Source organism: Charadrius vociferus, unplaced genomic scaffold, assembly GCF_000708025.1.
Source record: "Charadrius vociferus isolate BGI_N301 unplaced genomic scaffold, ASM70802v2 scaffold532, whole genome shotgun sequence".
Classification (NCBI taxonomy): Eukaryota; Metazoa; Chordata; class Aves; order Charadriiformes; family Charadriidae; genus Charadrius; species Charadrius vociferus.
In genome coordinates this window covers 71,814-97,039 of record NW_009647271.1, presented here as the reverse complement: position 1 = coordinate 97,039, position 25,226 = coordinate 71,814, and the positions used below count along the sequence as shown (strand labels likewise).

At 42.9% G+C, this 25,226-nt stretch overlaps 1 protein-coding gene across 4 annotated transcripts in view; it reads left to right on the top strand.

Moving 5' to 3' along the window:
- MYH10 (myosin, heavy chain 10, non-muscle) overlaps nt 1–25,226 on the top strand; it is a 106,564-nt gene that overhangs the window by 46,138 nt on the left and 35,200 nt on the right. For 2 of the 4 annotated variants that reach the window (XM_009880003.1, XM_009880002.1), the window contains exons 4-10: nt 3,737–3,839; nt 11,106–11,135; nt 14,981–15,073; nt 19,064–19,127; nt 20,759–20,857; nt 21,819–21,962; nt 22,282–22,377. In XM_009880003.1, coding sequence (XP_009878305.1) covers nt 3,737–3,839; nt 11,106–11,135; nt 14,981–15,073; nt 19,064–19,127; nt 20,759–20,857; nt 21,819–21,962; nt 22,282–22,377 — 629 coding nt within the window. Of the gene's footprint in view, nt 1–3,736; nt 3,864–11,105; nt 11,136–14,980; nt 15,074–19,063; nt 19,128–20,758; nt 20,858–21,818; nt 21,963–22,281; nt 22,378–25,226 lie in introns of all 4 variants that reach the window. The other 2 variants (XM_009880005.1, XM_009880004.1) reach the window with 2 other exon arrangements.

Sequence of the window (25,226 nt, the reverse complement as noted above, 5' to 3'; positions counted from 1 at the left end):
CTATAGCTTTACATGCCATCAATTTAAAACCATGTAAAATTAAAATGCTCATGCTAGCTAAGCTCTTCCTACTTTAAATGTGCTTGAAGCTGCTTCAAAGGCGATCTGCTGCTCTAGGGAAAAGCGCTTTAACTCTCAATACTGCATAAATTCACCAGTGACTGTCAGAGATTTTCTTTGACCTGTCTCTAACATAGTTTGTAAGGGAGAGATCCTTCAGCTGATGATGGAATAACCTTATACCTCCAACTTGAGGCTATTGCCAAAGGTGATTTGCTTCGTTGGATGCACTGTTCGACGTAGCCCGTGGCTCGAGTTGACACAGCAATTCAATTCGCTCTCAAAAAGGTTTTGTTGCTACTAACGGTGGAATTAACTGACTGAAATAAGGGAGGTGAAATTATGACCCTCCTGAAGTTGTTAGCAAAGCTGCCATTGACTGCAGTAAGGCTAGGAGCTCAGCCAAGGGTTTCAGTTGTTTAATCTATGGTAACATATTAATTGAGTTGTATTAAACCAAAGTTTTGAAAAAGTTAATCTTTAGCTTCGGGATACCATCTCCATTCCATAAATATTGCACGTAGGGTTACTAAAAGTTTACCTTTTTTGGGCAGGTTGATAGAGGTAGAAGACTTTAATTTATTTTTCTAATTCATGTGTTTGCACTCCTGGGAAAGAACTAAAGTATGCAGATGTCATTGTTTCTATAAATGAAAAGGACTTTATCCTAAATCTTCTAATTCTTTTATAGTATATGGCAGCAGAGCTATCTGACACTGTATCCTGCAGGAAATATTTGGCATACTTGTAAGCTCCAGGGAGAGGAGAACGAGGATGATAACATCCATTACTGTTGCTTTTGAATGAGAACTCGCATAAAGACTTTCTCTTAAAAAAAAAAAAAAAAAAGCCACCCACTATTAGATTTAAGGGCTTTTTAGCAAAAGGAATGTATTGCAAGCTTTTGACCTTCCTGTGCCGCATGAAGCTTTGCTGGTGTGTACGCCAGAAATGCCCGTTGATTAGTAGACTCTTCCAAAACTCCGTGCTGCCCTTTAGAAAGTCGACATCTGGACTGTATTTATTGTACTATTTTCTTTTCACTGGATGTGTCGGAGTAGATTTTCCTCCTTTAAAATGTAATAAACTTTGTTTCTGTGATTTGATGGAAAAAGGTTCTTTATCTAGTTTTAAAGGCACAGCTAATAATGCATTCCCAAGCTCTTGATGACAACAAGAACAAATTGGATTGTTTTAAAATGTGAATGTATATTTTGCTGTACTTCTTTACTTCTCTTACCTGCTGGAATAGTTTAGCATTAGGCATATTTTCATACACATTTAGAAACAGGCAGGACTGCTTTCATTATTGCTTATAGTCATGAATTTCGTTATGTAAACACTGCAGTAAAAGGGAAACTAGAAATAAAGGCTGATTGGGAAGCAAGAATTGGCATCCGAGGTCTTTTTTCTGCTTATGAGTCTACACATTTGTCTTGCCCGTGGTGACTGCGGGCCAGGTAGGAATGGGATTTTTTTTCATTAAGAGTTAAGTGTGGTGTTCCAGTTGTAGCGGTCCCAAAGTACACCCAGTTTCTGTGCTGCATATTGATGGTATCTTGGCAAAAAGGAAACCCGGTTATCCATTAGCTAATTCTCAGAGCAGTTGTCTCTGTAACCAGCTCTTCGGGTAATACCTTCCAGGTTTTTCCCTGCAAGGAGCAAAGCCAGCGTAGGCGACGCATCTTGGGGAACTGCCCTCTCTGTCTCCGCAAAGCGTTGAGTCACTGAGTGCAGTGATTTCTAATCTCATATTCTGTATTGTTTTCCAGAGCTGGTTGTCATCTTCTAAGGAAAGATGGAACAAAAATTTGGGTTTAGGCAGATTGATGCAGTTGCTTCTGAGAAGCAGACTCCATCCGTAGAGCGGGGTGCCGTGGGTCGTATGCCGGTGTTGGGGGCCACAGTTTGGTAACTGAGGCTGGAGGAACATCCCCCGGCTTCTCTGCAGAACCAGTTTGCTCAGTGTTTTCAGTTAAAAGTTTTCTCCTGCAAAACTGAGGGGCCGATACTGTTCTGTCTGCTCAAAGAGATGAGTGGCTTCCCCTGAAGCTCGTACCTGGCTCTTGGAGGCTGCTCTTCTCTGTGAGCTTTGAGCTTTTTCGGTCCCCATCACTTCTGGCTCCCGGGTGGGGAACTGCACAGGCTGCCATCCCTTAGCTAGAGCCCACCTCTGCTAGTGCAGGTGTCCTCTGGAGTTCCCAGAATTTAAGAGGATTGGAAAGTAAGGAGAAATAAGATCGGTTTAGAGTCTCTTCTCTTGGAAAATCCGGGGTAATATCCTTTCTGTATCTGCAAAGTTAAAATTGCAAGTGCTATATTGTCTTATTTTTGCAGATAAGTGTAATGTGAGGATAGGGATGCTCCTAAGCTGCCTATCTGGTCAAGAAATGCAGGTCTGAAGGTACTAAATACCAAACTAAACGCAGACTAGCTACGAAGTTGGGGTGTGCAGCATGGTGGAGGAAGGTAGTTACGAAGACTGTAAAAGACTCTGCTCAAATTCCCCCCTGGTAAATTAACATTTCCATTATAAATACCTTAGCTCAGAAATAAGCAAGCCCACAAAACGTGTACTTGTGTACTTCTTGTCAAAGTAGTTGGCTTCCAAACTTTTAGTTTCTGATCAGCTGTTGAATGACAGAAGTACTCTCACTCTTTTTTTTTTTCCATGCAAATCCCCATCATACAGTAGTTTTTAGTTTCATACCTTTCAGAGTTGGTAGTGGCAGTCGCTGTCTCGCTTGAAACGGGGTCTTTCTGCAGTAGTTTACTGCCATTGAATCATGGCTCAGTTAGACTTGGTAATCCCTTTGACGGGTAGATTTATATGAAAACCAGACCTAGGTTTTTTTAAAAAAAAAAAAAGCCATCGTAGTAAGATCGTTTGTGATTGCTGTGATGTGAACGTGGTGACGTTTCCTGCCTCGAATATCCCGTATGTAGACCTTACAGTGAGTTTTGTCTAAACATGTTCTACTCTAAACCTGCCTCTGCCTTCAAAATGAAATGTGTGTTTGTTATCTTTATTGATCTGTGTACTGTACCACTCTGCACTAATAAATTCGTTTCTTAATGAATTCATGTAGCCCTGTGGCCATAAATATGTGTTTAAACTAGCTGAGAGCCGGAGATGAGTAGCGCAAAGAAGCTGTTTGTTTAAAGTGTGTCTTACTGTACTTTGAAAGTGGCTTCTAAAGATGCTGAATGTTTCCATCAGCTTGGTAATTCTCATGACCAGCTGCTGGAATAGAAAACACATTTAAATGATGCTAAATATAAAAGTGTGTGTGTATATATATCTATCTTATGATTTAAAAGAAACAATTATATGTATCTGCACTCTGAAAAATTCTGTCTCTGGCCTTGTGATCAAGGCAAAGGACGAGTCTGGTTCTTGTTACTCAAGGTAACAAAGGAATTCAGGCATATAGTCAAAAGCTTTTAATCAAACGTGTTATGCACTGTATCAGCGGCGTAATGCTAAGGAGATCTTTAGGTTGAAGAAGGTATTTTAAACAAATACCTTGTAGTTCCCTGCCAGGTCAGCGCTCTTGCTTTTAGACAGTTGGTGAAGGTCTGTTGTGTAGTCAAAGCCATACATGGAATGAAAAGAGGTTGGGTTGATAAGTTGTTGCAAATTAATTTTGAAGAAAATGTCTGAAATGTTTTGCAGAGGTGAATCTGGTGCCGGGAAGACTGAAAACACTAAGAAGGTTATTCAGTACCTTGCTCATGTTGCTTCCTCCCATAAAGGAAGAAAGGACCATAATATTCCTGTAAGTTGGGATATTTTCTCATTTGTTTATTGCTCTTTTTGAAAACTACCCTCTTTGCATTAAAAAACCCACAACTTTTTTTTTTATTAAAGATAAGCTATAATGTAATCCACATAACTTTGTCTCAACCATTATTTTTTCTTTAGTAGTGGCCGAAATAAGCAGTTGCATCAAAATTTCCAGTTAACGTTAGCTCTTTAACTTCTGTGGTAAAATTAAAGGCTTTATGCAAACGTTGTAACTAGAAACAGTATCAGAGCTTTCTGAAGTTTTTAAAAAAATTAATGAACTTGGGCAATTCTTTATGAATGTAGTTCCCACTAGATGCAGTGTTCAGTACTGCATTTGTGAACAAGCTTTCTGTTCTTTCAGAAATTAACTTGCAGATGAGAAAAAACATCAAGCTTAAAAACGGCTGTAGACTTGCTATATTTAGAAGCCAGCAGCTAATAAAAAGCTCAGATTTTATTGCCTTACAAACAAGAGCGTGCACGCTTTTATGTCGGAGACTCGTGGGGCTTTTGGTAACTTGTCACTGACTCTGACTTATATAAAACTTTCTTGAGATTTACTGCCAGACTTCAAAATTTGCACTGAATTTTTAGCAGTTCTTTGTTTTTTTTAAAAAAAAAAAAAAGAATGGGTTTGAATATCGTTGCTAGGAGCACTTGGAGCTCTTTGAAGTATTAATTCAACTTGGTAGAAGCGAGTGCCTTGCTATAGTCAGTGCTGGCCTTTGCCTGCTTTTCTCCAGTCGTGCCGTAGGTCACTCCCATTGGAAGCTTTCAAACTCTATCACCCAACTTTAACAGCAACAATTTCTGTAAATTCTAGTGCACGGCACTTTAAGATGTTCTTGAATGTGTCAAGACTCACATTCCTGGAAAAACAGGAGATGACTTTTGACCACTCTGCAAAAGCAAAAAAGGGCAAGGGTTTGAAGTGGGAGAGGAGGACAGATTGCTCTGCAGGTAGATTTGGTGAAATCCAGTTAAGTATATGGGGAAAATCGAATCTTTGCTATAGAACCATAGAATGGCTTAGGTTGGAAGGGACCTTAAAGATCATCTCGTTCCAACCCCCTGCCCTGGGCAGGGACACCTCCCACCAGCCCAGGTTGCTCCGAGCCCCGTCCAACCTGTCATCAAGAGCAGATAACGTGACCCTCTGCGTTGATACTTACTCAAACTGTTGCTGGTTTATTGCACAGAAAAGATCAAAATTTGTCTTTCTAAGTATTTATCGTGCAGTCTGAGTGTGCCACAGGCTGTGTCCACATCAGTTACGGGCCTTCAAAGGCAGTGTCGTATGACGGGAGCATCAGCAGGGTGAGGTGTATGTTCATGGCATTGTCCTGTGTGTTGGGAGAATACGTGGCCCCAGGGAATGCTGTTTAGAATGTCATCCGTCAGAATTGGTTTTCTCTGTAGGTTTTGATTTATAAATATTCTTGGCTTTACAGCTGTGCAGCCTTAAACAAAACCAGCCTTTGTTTCAATTTCTACAGAAGTAAAATTGCCTGCAGCTTTTTGGGGGAGAAGGGCATTATGCAGAGACGGGAACTGCGCAGGGTTTGTATCAAGTACTTCTAAATACACTATTGACAAGTTGGAACACCTCAGGTTGAAGGAGGCTTCTGGAAGCCTCTGCTCCAGCCGCCTTTCGTTCGTGCCTTCCTTCAAAGTTAGATTATGTTGCTCCAGACCATGTTGAGTTGCGTTTTGAAAATCTTGAGGGATGGAGATTATGCAAACTTCCTGCAAACCTGTTCCCGTGCTTAACCACTTGAAGACCTATTTTTGATTGTTTAAAAAGTGCTCCATGTTTACGTGGCCTTTCTCATGCTGCGCTTCCATGAGCACTCTGTGCCAGTACCTCTGCTGAGAAAGCTCAGAAAGGGGCGCTTCTGTATCGTAACAATTTCTGTGGCCGCTCACTGGGCTTGGAAACTGGTGCAGGCTCAAACTACTGGCTTTAAAAAGGAGATCTGGCTTTAAGCGGAACAAGTTTCCTTCATTGTGGTTATTGCAGGGCTGCACGACTGGTGTGGAGTGATAACACAGCAAAGAAAAGGGAAAAGTGAGGGTGGAGAAGGTCAGTGAAGCGAAGGATGACTTGCCCCTTTTAGCAGTGTGAGCTAATTCAATTTAAATCGCTGATTGAACTGCAATGGGATGGTGGCGTTCATCTCGAAAGAGTTTAAGATGGGCTGTTGTAATCAGCTGCTTCATGAACCATTGATGAGTGAGACTGGAAATTTTTTTTTGTTTGTACAGTATAGTTTAAGCACAATAAAAAGGATACAGTTGTGTCGTGAATGAAAGGTCAATACTTTAATCGTGCACTTCATTCACTACAGTGCCATAGGAAGCACTGAATTAAGCAAATGTTTATGAAAAATACACAATTTTTGTGTAACCAAAACAGTTTTCAAAATACAAATGAGTCTTCCTTTTCTGTAACAATTCATTTTTATTTATATATTGCAAATTTAAGTCTTAACTTATACACCTAACACTCCAAAGTTAGGAAGTGTCAGATTTGGGGTTATAGATACAACCCTCACTTGTTGCTGTTTACATACTTGTTAGAAAACTGTAGAGGGCCGGTGGTGATCCATAGCACCCGTCTGTACAACCTCTGTATTGTCCTGAGCGCAGAGAAGATGCTCAATAGACTCCTCGTCATGGATTTATTTTTATCCATCCTGTTACAAATACTTACCAGTGACACACATATCACTGAGACTGTTCTGAATGCTGCGTGGATTTCTTTTTTTTTTTTTTTTTTTGAAGCAGTTTGTATGCTGATGAATGAATCAGTATCTTCAAGACGCTTTTCTGAAGTTTAGGGTTAACTTTGTTTTGCCCGATAGTGCTGGAAAAGCATTACGAACACATGTAGCCCCCAGTTTGACACCTCAGGCTGTGGCCGAGCAGCACTGATGTTCTGCTGTGTCACAGACGCTCTCCAAGCTCGTTCTCCAGCAGCGCCGAGTATGAAATGCTCAGCTGTGCGAGGAGCATCAGGTAGGAGCTCTGTCCTTGGACGTCCTCATCACATTTGGCATTCAGCTGCTTGTCCATGAGACTTCTCTTTCCCAACAGCCCTCTTTCCTCTGGAGGGGCACAGTCACCAGCTATGAGGAGTCCTGCGTAGCCCCTGGCGTGTCCCCCTCACACAGGGCTCCTGTGGGAATGGAGTCCGTAACACATCATAACCATAGAAGGTGGAATTACAGCGCTGAACAGCCTTAATACCAGCACTTCCTAAATTTTGAGTATTTGAATCTGTAGCCACACTGTCACATTTCCCATTTAATTGCAAAGAACGTTAAAGGTATTGTCTTGGGCACTGGATGCGGAAGCATGGGTAGGTGGAGATGGTAAAAATGTAGAGGAGAAGAGCAGAGCTAGGTGAGACTAAAGCAGTTCCTTAAATTAGGAATAGAGACTGGGCTTCCTACAGCCAAGTCATGGAGAGGAGGAAGAAATGCTTGGCAGGGAGTTATAAACATAAGCACTTCTAAAGACTGAAGGTGGGATAAAAGTAAGCCTGAGTCCTTATCGTGGAATCATAGAATGGTTTGGGTTGGAAGGAACCTTGAAAATCATCCAGTGCCACCCCCTGCCCTGGGCAGGGACACCTCCCACCAGCCCAGGTTGCTCCAAGCCCCGTCCAACCTGGCCTTGAACACCTCCAGGGATGGGGCAGCCACAGCTTCTCGGGGCAACCTGCCCCAGGGGCTCACCACCCTCATAGGGCAAAAATTCTTCCTAATATTTATTCTAAAATTCCTGTCTTCCAGTTTGAAGGCACTCCCCCTCGTCGTATCACTACAAGCCCTTGTAAAAAGGCTTTCTTATAGCTTTCTTATAGGCCTCCTTCAGGTATTGCAAAGTTGCTATAAGGTTTCCCCGGAGCCTTCTCTTCTCCAGGCTGAACCCCCCCAACTCTCCCAGCCTGTCCTCCCAGCAGAGGGTCTCCAGCCCTCACAGCATCCTCGTGGCCTCCTCTGGCCCCGCTCCACCAGGTCCATGTCCTTCTTATGTTGATGGCTCCAGAGCTGGAGACAATATTCCAGGTGGGATCTCACGAGAGCAGAGTAGAAGGGCAGAATCCCCCCCTCGCCCTGCTGGCTGTGCTGCTTAGCCTTGTCTGTAGTGTGCTGGGTTGACTGTTGACAGTCCTAGTTGGCCCGTAGCGAGGGAGAGAAGATGGAAGATACCCGTTGTAAATAAACGAAAGCTTTAGCTTCACATCCAACAGATTTGAAGTGTGAAGAATGCGGGGGCAGTGGGGTGGTAGTGTTAAGAACTTTGCCAGTAAATCTGAATATTTTGGCTGCACTGGGCACATTGCGGTTTACGCAGTTAAGTGTGCCGTGCGTGGGCCAGCTCTAGAAAGGCAACCATTGTGCTTGAGCTGGGGCATCTCAGACCACCGGAGACCCCCACTGGTATCTGTTGGTCTGCTCAGTTATTCCATCCTCCTCGGCCACACGTAGGAGCCCTTCTCACCTTTGCCCTGAATTATTCTTCAGTAGATTCAGGAGGTGTGGAGGAAAGGATATTTAGATTAAAGGGAAAGGAAGTGTCCAGAGAAGGGCTGCAAAGCTGGTGAGGGGTCTGGAGGACAAGTCTTACGAGGAACGACTGAGGGACCTGGGGTTGTTCAGCCTGGAGAAGAGGAGGCTGAGGGGAGACCTTATCACCCCCTACAACTACCTGAAAGGAGGCTGTAGAGAGGTGGGGGCTGACCTCTTCTCCCTGGTGACAAGGGATAGGACGCGAGGAAACAGATTCAAGTTATGTCAGGGGAGGGTTAGACTGGATATTAGGAAACATTTTTTCACTTAAAGGGGTATTAGACACTGGAAGAGGCTGCCCAGGGAGGTGATGGTTTCGCCACCCCTGGAGGTGTGTAAAAAAAAGATAGAGGTAGTGCTGATAGACTTGCTATAGAGGTGGTTTTGTCAGGGTGGGGTGATGGTTGGGCTTGATGATCTTAAAGGTCCCTTCCAACCTCAGCGATTCTATGATTCTATTCTATGAAGAGAACAAGGAGAGGGGACTGGTGAGCATGAGGAGGGGACTGGTGTGTCTAGAGAGGGCTTTGCACAGACCAAGCAAGGGGGGTAGGGAGGAAAAGGAGACTTCTAAAGTCTCTGGCTTTGTGGCTCATCACTCCCATATGCGCTGAGCGAGATGGGGAAGAGAGAAAGAGGAGTGAAATAGCGTTGGTGATGTGTGTGTGGTTTTTTAGTGTGGTTAAGTAGTGAGTGTTAATTCTGACTCCTGAGTTCCACTTTAGTTTACAAACTTCATGGTTTTGGATGGGGAGGGAAGTCAGTGCAAAATATAGAAATAATTTAAAAAAACCAAAACACAAACAAACAAAAAAAAAACCCAACAAAAAACCCAAAACCAAACTAAATTGCATACATGACTTTGCAGAAGAAGGGAAAGTGCTGGTTGTCACTTACTGCCCAGGGAGTGCCATGTTCTGTAGGTGGCGTGAGGTTGGGGGTACCCTCAGCTGTACCTGTAGACTGTGGGCGTACCCGGACCCTATTTGTTGTCAAACACACGAAATCAGCAGATGTTTTCAATCACGGAGGTATGTTAAGTAGTTAAGTTCTGTAACTAACTGCGTCCACCCACTTCCAGTGACCCTGGAACCGCGTACCTCTGGTTCGGGTGAACAGAATTAGGCTTCGGTTCCCTTCCCCTCTCCCCAAAGCCTTCCCACCCCAAACCCCCTCTTTTGTCAGTAAAACTCAGTATTCACAGTGGTGCGGTTTTAAGCTTCAGAAATAGAATCATAGAGTCATTTAGGTTGGAAAAGACCTTTAAGATTGAGTCCAACTGTAACATAATTACTGGTGCTTTCAGGTTAATGATGGCTTTCAGTGACTGCATTTGCCTTTGTAGCTGAAATATTAAATTGTTTAATCTCGCTTATTAATTTCAAAAGAAACATAATTGGTTTTGAAGTACAGGATTTTGGGTAGGCTCACTGAGGTTGAAGCTCCACTTAGTGAGGATTTCCCAGATGAGATTTAACTGCCCTAATTTAAACACAGAAGTTAAATGTGTGTCTGATGCACAGTTCTGTTTCGAAGTGAGGACAGAAACGGACGCCCCGACGGAGCGATTCCTCTTGTCTAAAGATAAGGAAACGAAATGCCTCCTTGTTTCCTGGGTGTAGCTGTCTTCTCCAGGGCTTCCAGAGGAGTGACAGTTTCATACTGAAACATGCAATATATATATATTTTTTTTTTTTTTTAAGATGTCCGAGTTGTTTTCTGAGCAGGTATGATGCAGCTTTGCACAATTCACATCACTTAGCTGAAGAAACTAAACCTTTCCCAGCTGCTTTACCGACCTCTGTTGCGATCTGTTACTCTGCACTAAACCAGTGATAGTTGTTTAAAATAATAGATGTATAATGGAGGAAGCGTGCATCTGGCTTGGTGTGAAAATTTCTTGGGGGGGTGTGTTTCACCGTGATGTTATTCCCCTTAGGCTCTCTGCGAAGCTCAAAATTATTAAGCTTGCAGACCGAGCCAAGGAAATAATAACGGATAATAAGAAGGAAATAATCATAATTTCTGCAGAAATTGTGAATTTTTGAATTTTGAGAGTTTCTTTATTTTACTTTGTTACATTCCTGTTCCATTCACCCTTCTCCTTGGCAAAATTTGAAGGTCTTCCAGTTTCTTAAGATTCTGCTTCTCATGTGGATGGTCATTCTTAAAAGGAAGAACCAAAGCTGTTCTCTCAGTTTTAGATTCGTGTTTCTTAAATATTTGAAGTACAGTGCAAAACCAAAACCTCTGTAAATATTGCTTTCCTCTTGGTTCTTTCATAACGTTTTTGATTTTAGAAGAATAATTATCATCTTATCCAGAGAAATTCACCTTGCAGTGACTAAGGCTGTAGAGAAAGTTACTTGGTGTTGTGGGTTTATTTTAGTGGAAAGCAGTGCACACCTAATTAAACTATTGTCCTTTTTCCGTGCTGCTCAAGGTCCGTCTGTCATCTCGTGTGTTATTTGGAATTAGTCCTTTGCGTAAACACAGGTGTTAGTATTTTGCGCGTGCAATGACAAGCCAATAACTGCTTTTCTCAAATTAACTTGAACCGTTTCTGTGAAGTGAGTGTACAGTTAAACTAAACCTACTGACGTTAATAATTTGGGATGTGACTTGCAGCTGGAATGCTTGCTTGCTAACATATGCATTTGTTTGTTTGCAACGAACAGCCCGAATCACCTAAACCCGTGAAACATCAGGCAAGTGTTTTTCTTTTATGCTTTTAAAGTTATGAAGGCAAACTGATATATATTCTTCTGTTTTCTGTCAATTTGTATTTATAACATGTGGGAAATCTTGTAGAGCTGTACAGCTAGTAGTAAGCTTTGTAAATATTTAACTGGCTTTTGAGAGAGCGGACTGGTGAGCAGCTTACGGCTTCCTCAGCGTTGCAAAGCACTTCCCACCGCTTCGGCGTGGTGTGGCTCTGTCCTGAAGCGCCAGGAGCAGCAGGTTCACCCTGCCTCTGGCCGCCCTGCTCCCGCAGGCTGCGTGTAGCCTTAGGCGATGAGCTGCTGAGAGAGTGCAGAACACCTTTTTTTAATATTAAACAAAGCCCTAAATAAAAGGGAGAGAATAACAGAAGCTACAAAATTCTTTTGATTAACCGACTGTGTTGTCTGAATATTTTTATAGCTTCTCAGGTAACACGATGACCTCGATGCCAAGGCTTTTCCCCTTGGCATAACCAGTCTTCTCCTGAAATCAAGTCTTCCCCCTGATTTTCTAAGATAAGCGGTGCGAGCGACGTAGTGTCTGTCCAGTGTTGCTGCCTGATTTAATGTTTGAGCTTCAGCTGCTCTTATTCCTCAGGTTGGCTGGAGCCTCCGTGCAGATAACACTGCCCGTTTCCCGCTCCCCACTCCCCTCATCCCTCTCCCCGGGCGGCCATAGTCGGGCCGCTCTAGAGCGCCCGCTGCTGCGAGAGCAGGAGCTGCAGCGCTCCCGGTGCCTTGGAGCGGACTTGCGAAGGAGCGTAAAGAGGAGGGTTAGGTGGAAGTTGAGGGTAAGACTGTGGAAAGAGATAAACAATTGCTGCCACGTGTTATGCGAGATTAACGCTCCACTCTCTAACCTGAGATGGTAAGTGGCGCCTTTTTGTCATGGACACGAGCTTTTAAATAAAGAAAAAACTTTGCAGCAGCTCCGCGTGCTGTAACCAAGGCTCGGTAACTGGAAAACCTACCATGAGTTAGTTCAGCTGGTCGTATTCTTCCCCTTACATTTTTCTGAAAGCTGACTGTAGCGCAACTGTAACTGTAGCGGAAAGGAAAATAATAAAAGAAACTTCAAGTTAGGTCTGGTGTATTGGAAGCAAAAAGAAATCACGTGGACGGCTGCGATGCCTTTGCTGGTGTGTGGTAACTTGTTACACCTCTGTAACCCAGTCGTGCGTCTGAGCCCGTGGTCTCATTTTCAGAAGTTACAGACATTCTTAGTATTTAACCTAATCCTCCCTCCTTGCAAACCTCAGTCCGGTCTAAGGGTTTCTACTAAAATATTTCTCTGTTCCAAAAATAGATGGAGTGGTGTTTAGTTTAACCCTCCTTTTGCTTAGAGTTAGCATGTGGGGTTGAAATAAACCATTTGTTGGCGAACGTTTTCAATGTATCTGTGGAAACACGCTAATCCAGAAGTGTTGATATTGCATTAAGCCATAATCATTAACATTTCTGTTTCAAATGTCATTTTGAACTCCAGAGTGGATCCCTGTTGTATGTGAGTAGCACGTAGCTTCCCCTGCCTCACCCAGGCTTCACAACGAGCAACGTCACTGGGATGCTGGTTTTTCTGAAACTGAGACGATAACCTGTCCTTAGCTTCATGTTGCCCTGCATGAAATATTGCATGCCTTCGCTTTGCCCACAATACTGCTTTTTCCAAGTTCCGCTTAGATGGCGATGCGGGAGATACACCTATAGCCAAATCGATGCTCTTTCCAAAATGCTGAATGCTTTTAAAAAAGGGAGTTGTGGGTTTTTTTGGCTGTAAAGCAGTCCATCTGAAAATGAACATGACTAAATGGGAAGCTGTTTGGAGCGCGAGAGGTTCGCTGTTTCTCAGTGATGGCTACAACAAATCTACTTGGGAGCGCAGCCCGCCGCGGCTGCCATCGCTCTCTTCCTTCTCACGCTTTTTACCCACATCTGAGGACCCAATGGAATGTTTTCTTCAAATCCTCAGAGAGGATCGTAAAAATGAGCTGCTAAGAACTTGTTGCATCCAGTTGGGGAATTTGAGTGAGGTTATTTTACCATGCGTTGCAGACGTTCCTCTGCCCAAAAGCAAATTAAGGTTGTGGTAGACAGAAGCGCTTTAAGACCCGGGCGAAGCGTGCCTGCGGCGAGATGCTCTCACGTGGCACCGCCGTGTCCCGCGGAGGAGTCAAATCTTGACGTCCGTGTGCTTTTCTTTTCCAGACTAGCTAGAACTTGAAATGTAAGCTGTGACACGCTTGCTGCGTTTAATATACGTAATGTGGTTTATTTCGAGCTGTGTGCAGCGTGGTAAGCAAGCTGCTCGGTTTTATATGTGGTGTCTTAGCAGGAGGCGACGGCGTGGTTGGGAGAGGGGAACGGGCGGAATGGTGTGAGCAAGCGCTTTCCCGCTGTCTGATACGTTTACATAGGAAACTTTGAGAAGATAAATCACAGATGTGCATATAGTGGCTGTAACAGGGATCCGGTTTTTCCAATTGTGGATTTTTTTCATCAATTTAAAGCGCTCCTGAGAGCTGTAAAGTTGGCAGACCTAATGCACAGCGCACAGGCACCGTCGCCTGAGTAGTTGAGCATGCTCTGGGCGAAGACACACATCTAGTTCTTCTTTAGTTACTTCAGAATTCAGAGAATATGTAGTCCCAAAGGGAATATATTTGGAAGTAAACAAGTTTTGAGCAGATAACTTGAGGTCGCATTAAAGAACGAGCAGCCATGAGTTTCCAGAAGGACTTGAAATACGTTTCAATATACAAATAAAAGCCTCTTTTAGGTGTTAACGAATGGATTTTAAAAATTCCTGTGTTGAAACCTGACCTCATGTGGAAGCCATAAGAGACTTCTGTTTCCCATTCTTTGATGCTCAGTTTGGGGCCTTTATTCATCTACGCTATAAATAATTGGAAAAAGCAGGTTCATGAACAACATTCCAGACAGCTTCATTTTATTTTATTTTTTAAACCATCCTTCAGAGCAGGAAGAGAGTACATTTTTCTCTGTACATACGTGCCTCCTGGGCTCATGGAAGCAGCACAGACTGTTTTCGTTACCAGACCTCCTCGTGGACAGCAATTCTAAAAGCTGTTGTGCAATTTCCTTAAGATAAGTGCTTTGATTTCTACATCCATTGGCTTGAACTTAAAGAAACTTTTTTTTTTTTGAAAAAAATGCATTAAACATACTGAGCAATGTTGGCTGAATTGAGCAATTTGAAAATGATCTTTATCTTTGTTGCTGAGTCCCACTGTGCCATGCTGGCGCGCGTCTCAGGTGCACTCAGGTCAGAGATGTTGCAATGATACAACCGTCTGGCTGATTGAAAATGAATATTGCACTGGTTTGAAATAAAGTTTGAAAATAGGTATTCCAAAGTAGCTATACTGTCAAATCACTAAACGGGAAGTTCTAAGAATAACCTTGCAGTAAAATCTTAAAACAGTTAAATTAGTTTTTCTTCTTAAGCACTCGAAGTCTGTGCCTGATTTCATTAGCCCTAAATGTGAATTTTCTTTTCCACGTTCAATGATTTGCAACATCTGTTAAGTCCTGTTTGGTCACTGCTCTGTTTGTGTGTGTGGGGTTTTTTTTTAAAAAAAAAAAAAAAAAAAGAAAAACAAAACCCAAACCCAGACCACATTCTTCACTGGATGGAGGAGACTATCAGCGGATTTAGAAGTGAGGGGAAAAATGATAACCCCCTGCTGAAGGTGGTACCAGTGCCACAGCCGGGTAAAAGGAGTGTCAGGAAGAAGCAGACCATAGGAACCCTTAATCGCATGTGCACTGTGCTTATGTCTGTTTATTTTTTTTGTTTGTGTGGTTTTTAGGGGGAGCTGGAGCGTCAGCTTCTTCAGGCGAATCCCATTCTGGAATCATTTGGAAATGCAAAGACAGTGAAAAATGACAACTCCTCCCGCTTTGTGAGTTACTCGTTTTCTCTTTAGAGTCTAAATCTGGATTACCGTTTATGGAGAATTTCCCTTTTTAGACATTAATCTAATTAGTATCAGAAGTTTCCTTTGTTCCCTTTCCTCCATGAATTCAGGTTCTCTTACAACTCTTTCTGCATTGCGTTGGAGTCGCTGAATGTGCATCCTCGCTGGCTCTTGGTGAAACTTGCTTTAATTTTGTCTTGTTTCTAACTTCAACCATACTCGAACCTACAGCCGTATTCATAGTATGACAAATACAACTGTGCTGCAGAGCTAAACTGTGGCTCACACGTGCAAATTGCTGCTGAACTATTATGAAGTATGAAGAAGTATGGCATCAACATGGAATGTGCCTTCATCTGTAGCCTCCTTGACAGTAGCTGTGACTTCATCAATTGACTGGTTTATCAGTTGGGTGTTTATCGATTCTTATTATTATTTTTTAAATAAAAAACCCCACAAAACTTGCGTATAAAGTCCTCTCTAAATTTCCCTGCCCTTCTGTCTGACTGCTTTACTGAAGGAAAGCCAAAAAGACAGGATGACTTACTCCAGGTGTTGGCCCCCTTGTCGCTGGCTGATGTTTTTGTTGGGTCAGTGCCTTCTGTTTCACACACTGTTTCAGTGGCAGATAACCACTTCTGATGTGTTCTGCTGTTTTAAAAAGACTGGTGGAATTCAGGGTGAAAAGCACTTTACCACTCCTTAAAACTTCCTTTCCTTTGAAAGAAAAAAAACCCCAAAAGCTGTCTCCTATTTCAGGGGAAAGATGTTTTTAGTACAACTTAAACTGTATAGGAGGTATTAAATCTCTTTTCTTGCGAGAAGAAAACTAAAATTTACAGAACAAATGAAAGATTTCTTGGCTGCCTTGATGTTTCAACAGTTGCTTGAATTTACAATGTATGAACTCGGCTCCGGTGATAAGGACTCTGGAAAACCGTATGACTTAAATCCTCAGCCTTTTCAGTCAAGGAGGGAGAGCAGAGTGCTGTAGATACTCGACTTGGATAATGTTACAGCCACGTTATTTACAGTACTGCTTGATGCATATGTATGTTGGATGTAGGATTTATAATATCAACAGGTTTCACTGCGCAATAATTCTACTTTGTTACACGTCTTGAATCCATCAGAGATTATACTAATTTAACGAAGATACTTTTTTCCTAAAAGATGTTCGCATCTGGTTTGTATTATACTGAAGTCTGCGTTGCCATCATGAATATAATCGCTCAGATGGCTCCAGCTCTATTTTTATAAAGGAGCGAGTATAATGCGCTCCAGATGGTGTCTTCTCATGCAGAAAAAAAAAAAATAATCTTTAGTAACAACCATTTTAAAACCTGACTTAAAAAAAATACATATATCCTCCCACAAAGTGAGAAGTGCTGTTGTTCAGCTTGGACAGGCTTGACAGTCTTCCCCATGCGGCACGATGATGCCAGCCTGTTCCCTACTTGCTGATAAAACCAGAGAGGACTGAAATAAGGTTTGCATCAAATAAATTATTTTTTTTTTTTTCCTTCTTCCAAAGACAGTGTTTTCTTAAGTTTCAGGAAATAAAGTCTCTAGGTCGCAGTGGATGGGGGAGTGGGCTTACTGGGTTCACGTCGCAGAACTGAATGCTTCCTTCTGATGTGGTTTTTACAAAGCCACGTACATAGTTCTGTCGTGGTAGTGTAAACAGAATTCAGTCGTTAGGTGACCACCACTGCAGTTGATTGCCGATAAATTAAAGATTTCATAGCAAGATTTGCCAGTGCTGGCTAAAAGGATGTGTTAATGTTTTGCTTTTAAGAAGACCAACTCGGTAAGTGATCCCTCTCGCGAAGACTTCATAGACTGAACTCTGAAGCAGGGAGTGTGTGGGTCACCTCTTCTGGTGTCTCACCTCGTTTAACAATGGCATTTCTGCTCAGTTACTTGTAGTCATGGAACTGGTAACTTGACAGCAGAAATTAGATAACTTTTAAGGGTGAAACAGAGTAAAGTGGTTCTCAACTATATCAGAAAAAGCCACTGACTAGACCTTATTTAATGCTTCATGTTTGTTTTCACATGTACTGTGGCGAGTCCAAGCCATGTCATTCTAAGAAGGAGCTGTGGTACCTGTTCTGGGTAAAAAGTTGTCAGCTGCCATTTGTGACACGCTAGTGCTGACACATGCACGTTTTCAGTAAAGTTTTTCAGTAAAATGTCAGTTCATTCTTTGTGACGGTTATCAGTATAGCTTTTTGGAATTGTTACTGAGCAAAAAGTATAAATGCTTCAGTTACAGAACGCTCTAAGCTCAGCTTGTATCCTCGTACTCAGAAATCTGAGTTCAAGTGCTGGTCCCTGACAGGACGCGCGTGAAAGGAGCCGTGTTCCTTGGCGCGGTCACCGTAGTGCCACTGGCTTTCCACCCAACCTGCAGATTAAACAGCAGGGAGTAACCATTGAAGCTAATTTAAAGTATTCCACCAGTTTGTTTTTTTTTTTTTTAAAACTTGGAGAAGTCACTCTGAGTTGAGGATGTCCAACTGCAGTCACGGAGCAGTTGCTTTGCTCCAGGACTGAGTCAGCATCAGGCTGGCAGGTAGGTTACACCTTGCTCTGGAGTCACTGGTGTGGCTGGGGAGAGAGGCTTGGGTGGCTCTTGTGCACACATATCCTCTTGGTGTGAACGGGCCTGAGCAGGGGAGTCAAGGAGAAGCGTGGGGTGTGCTGGTAAGAGGTTGCAATAGCTGAAATGATTGCAGCAACTTGTGTGAGTCCGCAGCACGGCAATAGACCCCCCAGTGCATACTCGCTCAGGTGGGCCCTTGCTGGTGGAGGTACGGTGGAGCCAAATATTTAATATGAAAATCAATAGTGTGGTCCCTGAGCTGGATGGATCTGTTACATGGCAATTCACTTTAACGAACTAATAGCACTGATCAGACTTGGGATAGGTGAGGATTTAGTTACTGATTGCTCGAGCGCTTTCAGAAGGCCTCCGCAAAAGGTATTAGTAGATGGCTTTGTGCAGATACTGTCAAAAGAAGAGTTAGACAGTTTTTAACGAGCAGCTGTGATGCTCCAAAACTGGTTTGTATGTGGGCAGAGGGCTGTAGGAACTGGATGCAGTGAAAGTGGAGAGCCCGGTGTAGCCCCTGGGTATTCCCACGTGTTTGCAACCAGGAGAATTCCGAACAGCTTCGTGAGCACAAACTTGAAATACAGTAATGGTGCTGTTAAAAGTGGTCCAACTCCAAGCTGGAGCCTGTTGTCCTGTGGGGAATGTTCGCAGCCAAGCGACAGATAAGACTGGGGAACTGATACGGCTTAAAACTCGTATGATACATCCACATGCGATCGCTTTCTTTCCAAGAGCTGCTCGATGTGTGGGAAGCGTGCTCTTTATTTGGCCCTCTGTGGAGAAAAGGAAATGTATGTGGAAGAAATTGGTATGGAAGAAATATGGACTACTGTCTCTCTCGTAGTCCTTTCTTTCCCAACTGGGGTAAAAGAGGGGCCGCGCAGCTAGCAGCCATCCTGGGTTTGGAAATGGAAATGGAAGCATGGTGGGATGGACTGGGCTGGGCAGCACGCTGAGATTCAGAATTGCTGCACATCACACAGACTTAGCAGTGCCTAAAGGTGCTATCGGAATATGTGCATTTAAAATCGAAGTGTTGCTCTCCACCTTAGACAGGGCGTTTTGTCAATGCGAGAAACTGAGCTTCCCTTTCAGGAGGTTTTTGTAAGTCTGGATTAGACATACCTGCAATAGTAGTTCCTTAATCATTAGCAAGCGTTTGTGTGCAGCGTAACGTGTTCCATCGAAGTGATGGCTGAGTGCATTGAAGGGAAAAGATTTCATTTGACCTGGTGTGCAATGCGTGTTATGTGAATGCAAATAGCATTATGCTTTTATATAGACAGCATTGTTGTCTTAATAAAAAAAAAAAATAATAATTTGTAATTACAAAAAAAAATCTCTTTTCTTTGCAGGGCAAGTTCATTAGGATTAACTTTGATGTTACTGGTTATATTGTTGGGGCCAACATTGAGACGTGTATCCTACCTAATGCCACATCGTTGTAAAAACGCAAGTTTCCTGGTTTGTTTTGCTTTTAACCCTAGAATTCATTGGAATGCAGCGAAAGGTTACCACATTTCTACATTCCTTTGACAGCATCCATCTCTTCCTTTGTTTCAAAATAGCCGATCGAATATCGTAAAGTCAGCGTGCTTCCTCGTGCTTAGAAATCGGATACCCCAAAATTTAGCACTCCGAAATCTGCTGGATTTTCAGGCTAGCCTTAAAAACAGGGCTTGTTAAATAGACAAGCCGTTTAAAGCAGGCTTGCTCTGTGAATGTTTCTAGAAAAAAAAAAAAAAAAAAAACAAAAAAACACCACCTTCCTAAGGAGAAGCTGAGCTCCTGTACTGTGCCAAAAACTCAGTTTTGCTCTCATCAGCGCTGCAGAAGCAGCTCTCTGCCTGGAAGGAGGTGGTGCTCGGTATGAAGTGATGGAGCTGGAAGTGCTGGGCACCTTCTCTTTTCTTAGGCCTTTTAGATACCAGCATAGGTTCGTTAACGTGAGACCTACTAGCAATTAATACTGAAGCCTGATTCAGTTTCAGCTTTAAGGTTCGTTTTTATTTATGATTGTGTAAGAACAAGTGAAGATACTTGCACTGAAAGCCTTTCTCTAAAGTTGTTTTCTTTGTACTAAAAATAGGGTGTGTGTAATTTTTTTTTAGCCTGTTTTCTGGGGGAATAGCAATAGGGTCATCAAAATTATGAACTCGGAAGTCTTGGTAAACAGTGTCATGTGAGTTTTAAACATAAACAATGCTGCAGTTAAGCTTTCAGTCTGTTGCTGTGAAACTGCTTCATTTTAACTGCAACGAATGTTTGGAACTGTCACAGAATATAATTTCCCAATAAGGCTGGGAAAGATTTATAGTTTTTTAAAATATGCTTTAATGATGAATGATTTTTTTCATACAGCACAAGGATGAAGACAGTTTTTGCTTCCATGAAAGTTCAGATGAATTGTTGTGCCTAGAGCTTGGTGAAAACAGGAGGACTTAACTCTTAGAGAATTTTTCCTTCATCACCAGAACTCATCCCTGCTCGTAACCTGTGTCACTTCAAATCTGTCCCCCATTTATTTTACAATCTGGAATAGCAAAAAATAAACTGCCCTAAGCTGTAGCGTTATTTAAGTTTTTATTAGACAGTATCCGCTGCCCAAATTGAATTTGGAAGCTGTTTAAAGGCAGTGAAGACTTTAGTGTATGTAAAAATGCAGTGCTTGAGAGAAATGACAAATGCCCTTCAGAGAAAGCACTTGTGAGTTCAGCGGCTGCTGGGCTTCGGGTACCAGGAGTCAGCCATGACCGTAGAAGAAATGATTGAAAAGGAACGGCCAGCTCCCCCTCTCGCTTAGCCTTCAGCTCATCTGTCAGTTGTGTAGCGGGGAAATGAGTCTGCTGGAATTAAAGGTGGGCTTCTACCAGTCTGAATTTGCAATCTCTCGTTTAACGTTACTGAGAGTTCACAGTGGCCGTAGTCCTGTCATTACTATTAAAGTTTGTTTGTTCTTAAAGTAATTATATAGCTTGCTTTGAAAGTTTTGTTTGCATTGGATGTTTTTAACCGAAAGTTGTAGAAGATCCTTGACTAGTTACCATCAGACTTGTTGGAAAAGTCTCGCGCTGTTCGTCAGGCTAAAGATGAGCGGACGTTTCATATCTTCTATCAACTCCTAGCTGGAGCGGGAGAACACCTCAAGTGTAAGTTGAGAATCTCATTTTGTGAGCGTGTTGGTTTTGCCGCCACGTTTGTTATTTCAGCGTTAACCCCATCGGGTTGGAACTATTCTTTGGTCTTGAAACAGTGAGTTTCGAAAGAAGACTGAAAAGCTGGGTGGCTTTGTTTTGAAATAACGCCTGTGTTTTACGGAGTATGCTGTTGAGCACCGGTGCGTTTCAAGCAGACGGCTCCTACATGACAAAGTCCAGTTTGGGCAGTCTCTGGCTGGGAATCGCTGGGTTGAACCTGCAGCGCTCCCGCCTGATTCGTAACAAACCCAGCCAGCAGCGACAGCCGTAGCTGATCTGGACCGTGCCTTCAAACCAGGTGGAGAAGCAGCCGTTTTACCGAAACATAATGAACCCTGCGGCTTTCTTCAGCCCTTGCAGTGCTATGTTGCTTATCTTCTACCTTTTTTTCTCCCCCCCTCCCCCCCCCCCCGGGTAACTGGGAATTTCTGTTAGGTTGTGATAAGTGAAACTATATGAAGGTACGGACTTCAGAGAATTGACCCGCTCTTTCTCCTCCCGTATTAGATAAACCTGTGTGTAGCATCCTTGATCTGTTATCAACGCCTAACTCGATTTCTGCCCGTGTCTGTTACCTTTCAATAGAGAGATTTCTTTTAGGATATTCCAGATAGGGATTTGAGATTATGGTAGCTAGATCTGAGGCTGGTAATGTTCTGCTTACAGGTTTAATGCATTAAAGAGCTAATGGAGGTTGCTGACAAATGGAGGTTTGGGAACCTGGCTTCAGCTTTTAAGGCACACTCATGTTTTTAGGGTTTCAGAAAAGGGTATAATGGCTTCTAGCCATATTTGAGGAACTGATTCTGTAAAGCGTAGTTTGTGCATTTAGTGAGAACAGAGTACAGGTTGGTGTGAACAGCATTTTTTTAGCTTTTTTTTTTTTTCTTTCTTCCACTTCCCCCCAATACAGCTGACTTGCTGCTTGAAGGATTTAACAATTACAGATTTTTATCTAATGGCTACATCCCCATTCCTGGGCAACAAGACAAGGATAACTTTCAGGAGACTATGGAGGCCATGCATATCATGGGGTTTTCGCATGATGAGATCTTGTGTAAGTTACTGAGCCTTTTGGATTTTTAAAGTGTACGTTTTTCCTTTGTGCACACACACACACACACACACTTGCTAATTTAATGTCACCAAATTTAGTGTTGCTTCGGTGTCTTGACAGCCTGCAGCAAATGTTTTCTTAACATGAGCTGGGGTTGAATTAAAGCCATTTGCCTAAAAACTGCAGTACAAACTTTGTTTCCTTTCTGAACTCTGAATACTTGGAATTTGGAAGAAAAGCGACAAGAGTAACACAAGAAAAACTTGTTAAGTTGAGCCCTCTTCAATTAAACCGATGCATATGTCTTTTGTTAACACAGCAATGCTGAAAGTGGTGTCTTCAGTGCTACAATTTGGAAATATTTCCTTTAAGAAGGAGAGAAATACTGACCAAGCCTCTATGCCAGAGAATACTGGTAAGTTGATCACAGTTCTATGGCTTCCTTTAACTTGGGCTGTAGTTTTCTTCCTGCCGTTTGTTCGGTGCGTATCTTCAAAAGTACACAGTGGTCTTCTGAGCTTCCTCGATAGCGTTCTGGGCCAAAAAAGGGGCCATGGGTGTGTGGTCATAGCCAGCGGGCAATTGTTAAAACTCCTCTTCCATTGTCGTAATGTGGACAAATTTAAGTATCCATCAAGAGAATTTATGCTGTTCGCATTGCTTCTAAACTCTGAACAAGTATTTCGGTTGTACTCCTGTTTATTGCTGTCTACAAAGACTTAAGCACTGGGAAAAGCGCATGCTTAAAGCGGTTTGTTTTCTTTGGTTCTTGGCCGCGGTTCTCTTGCCAATGATAAGAGCCCCGGGGGCCAAGCACAACTTCCATGGTGAAACGGCTGCACAGAAGAATGCTGTCTTTAGAAAAATCTGATTTCCGAAGTGGCATGGCAGTGTGACTTGAGGTTTAATTTATCAGTCGGTACCTGCAATGCAATCAGCATTTTGAGGAGTATAGTTCTTCACAATAAAAAATGCTGCTGAAGCAGATCTCAGGGTCTTGAATCGGTACTTCAGTACCAGCTTTTTAAACACTCTCATGGAAAGTCGGCTTTAAGAATTGACTTCAGTGGAAAGAGCAGTAAGGCTTATCACTCCCAGGACCTGCTGCACACGCGCAACCCGAATTCTTGTCTGTGTCACGTTTTGTAATTCTCCTAAATTGCTGTGTGTGTGTAGGCTGCTTCCCGTGTCCAAAATGTTTGTCATCTTTCGGGGCGGTGGCCTGTGCCCCAAAGCGCTCCATTGGGCAGGTATGGATCAAAGCTCAGTAGCCCTTGACTCGACATTTGGCTGGTGGTTGGCACTTCAAGTTCTGCAGTGAGGAAAAAAGTTTGGGAGAGGGGTTTGGGTTTTGGTGCCAGCTTGGGCAACTCAATTGAGTCGTCGTCCATTTAGAAAGTGTGATGGAGAAAGGTACGGATGCTTCTTACTTCCTGACTATCTTGACTTTTGCTGTATTACCGTTGTTTTTTGGATATAACATTCTGAATTATAGTATTGGATAAAAATACATGGACACTATTAGGTATTTACCATACCAGATGCAAAATTCTGAACTATAAAGCAAAGATGCTGAAAAGCTCAGATCGTAGTTAAAGCAGGTTTCTGTTCACTTGTTATTTGTATCTTTCTGAAGACACTGAATGAAACTGATCTCTCCCTTGTCATCTGTATTGTCACATCTCACTGTAATGGGTTTCCCTAGTGTCACAGAATCACAGAATGGTCAGGGTTGGAAGGGACCTCTGGAGATCATCTAGTCCAACCCCCCCCACCAGAGCAGGGTCACCTACAACAGGTTGCACAGGACAGCGTCCGGGCGGGTTTGGAATGTCTCCAGAGTGGGAGGCGCCACAACCTCTCTGGGCAGCCTGCGCCAGTGCTCCGTTACCCTCAAAGCAAAGAAGTTCCTCCTCATGTTAAGATGGAACTTCCTATGTTCAAGCTTGTGCCCGTTACCTCTCGTCCTATCACTGGGCACCACTGAAAAAAGACTGCTCCCAGCCCCCTGGCACCTCCCTTTAAGTATTTGTAAGCATTAATAAGATCCCCCCTCAATCTTCTTTTCTCCAGCCTAAAGAGCCCCAAGTCCCTCAGCCTTTCCTCATATGAGAGATGTTCTAATCCCCTCATCATCTTTGTGGCCCTTTGCTGGCCCCTCTCCAGCAGTTCCCTGTCCTTCTTGAACTGGGGAGCCCAGAACTGGATGCAGTACTCCAGACTCCTCCTCCAGAGGAGTAAGTGCATCTGGATACTGATTCGATAGTGATTCGTCTCGTTTAGAGGCGTGTGTCTGAAATGGGTCAGGTTGGTGTCCCCACAGATGGGAAGGCATTTGTGTGGGTAGTGGAGATGTGAACCTAGACAATGTGGATTTCAAAGAATATGGAAAGCAAATTCTACCCTATAGATAATAAATATAGATATGCAAATAATCAGTTTCAAGTACAGATACAAGAGGTGGCGAGAAAGCCATCTAGCCTTCGTGATGAAGAGGAAGGAGAAGCTCTTTTTCAGGTGACCTTCTCATGCTTGCCAGGTTTGGAAGTCGCCTTTCCACTGAAGAAGCAGAGGTTCATAAGCAACCTCATAAGGTTCATGCATCAACTATGATATGAGCTTTTCAGCATCTTTGCTTTATAATAATTCAGAATCTTCTATCCCAAAGCCGACAGTAATAAAACACGTCAGGGCTTTCTACGATTGCTCCTTTGAAATGGAACTTTCTCTGTTAAAAAAGCGCAATTCATCTTGTTTGCTTATATAGTGCAACATTAATCAAGCTGAAACAGTGTGAACCAGTGCTACCTTTAGAAGCAACAGAGCTTTGACTTGAGAATGGTTTTGTTTCCTTCAGTCCAACCTCTGAAATGCTCCTACAACCTCCTTCAGCGTCTGAAGCAGATGGGATTTTTAGTATTACCTCTGCTGTGATTGATTGTTATTATCCTTACCTAAGGCATGGGTTATTACAAATGGGAAGGGTAGGGACAATAAATCCCATGTCACAGGTTCATGAAAGAGGAGCTGAGTGTAGTTCTGGAGTATTGCGTGGGGGGGGGAACCCCTCATTCCTTAAAAGCTGTAGTATCCTTTGTGTAGTATTCATTATGCCACAGGACCAAGCTGATGCTTATGGATACTTAATATTTTCATGTTCTTGTTGGTTGTTTGTTTTTTTTAAAGACCCTCACAGCGTTTACTAGTTGGCATCTAAGGCTGTAAGTTTTTTCTGATGTGCTGATGTGTATTTTTATAGCACAA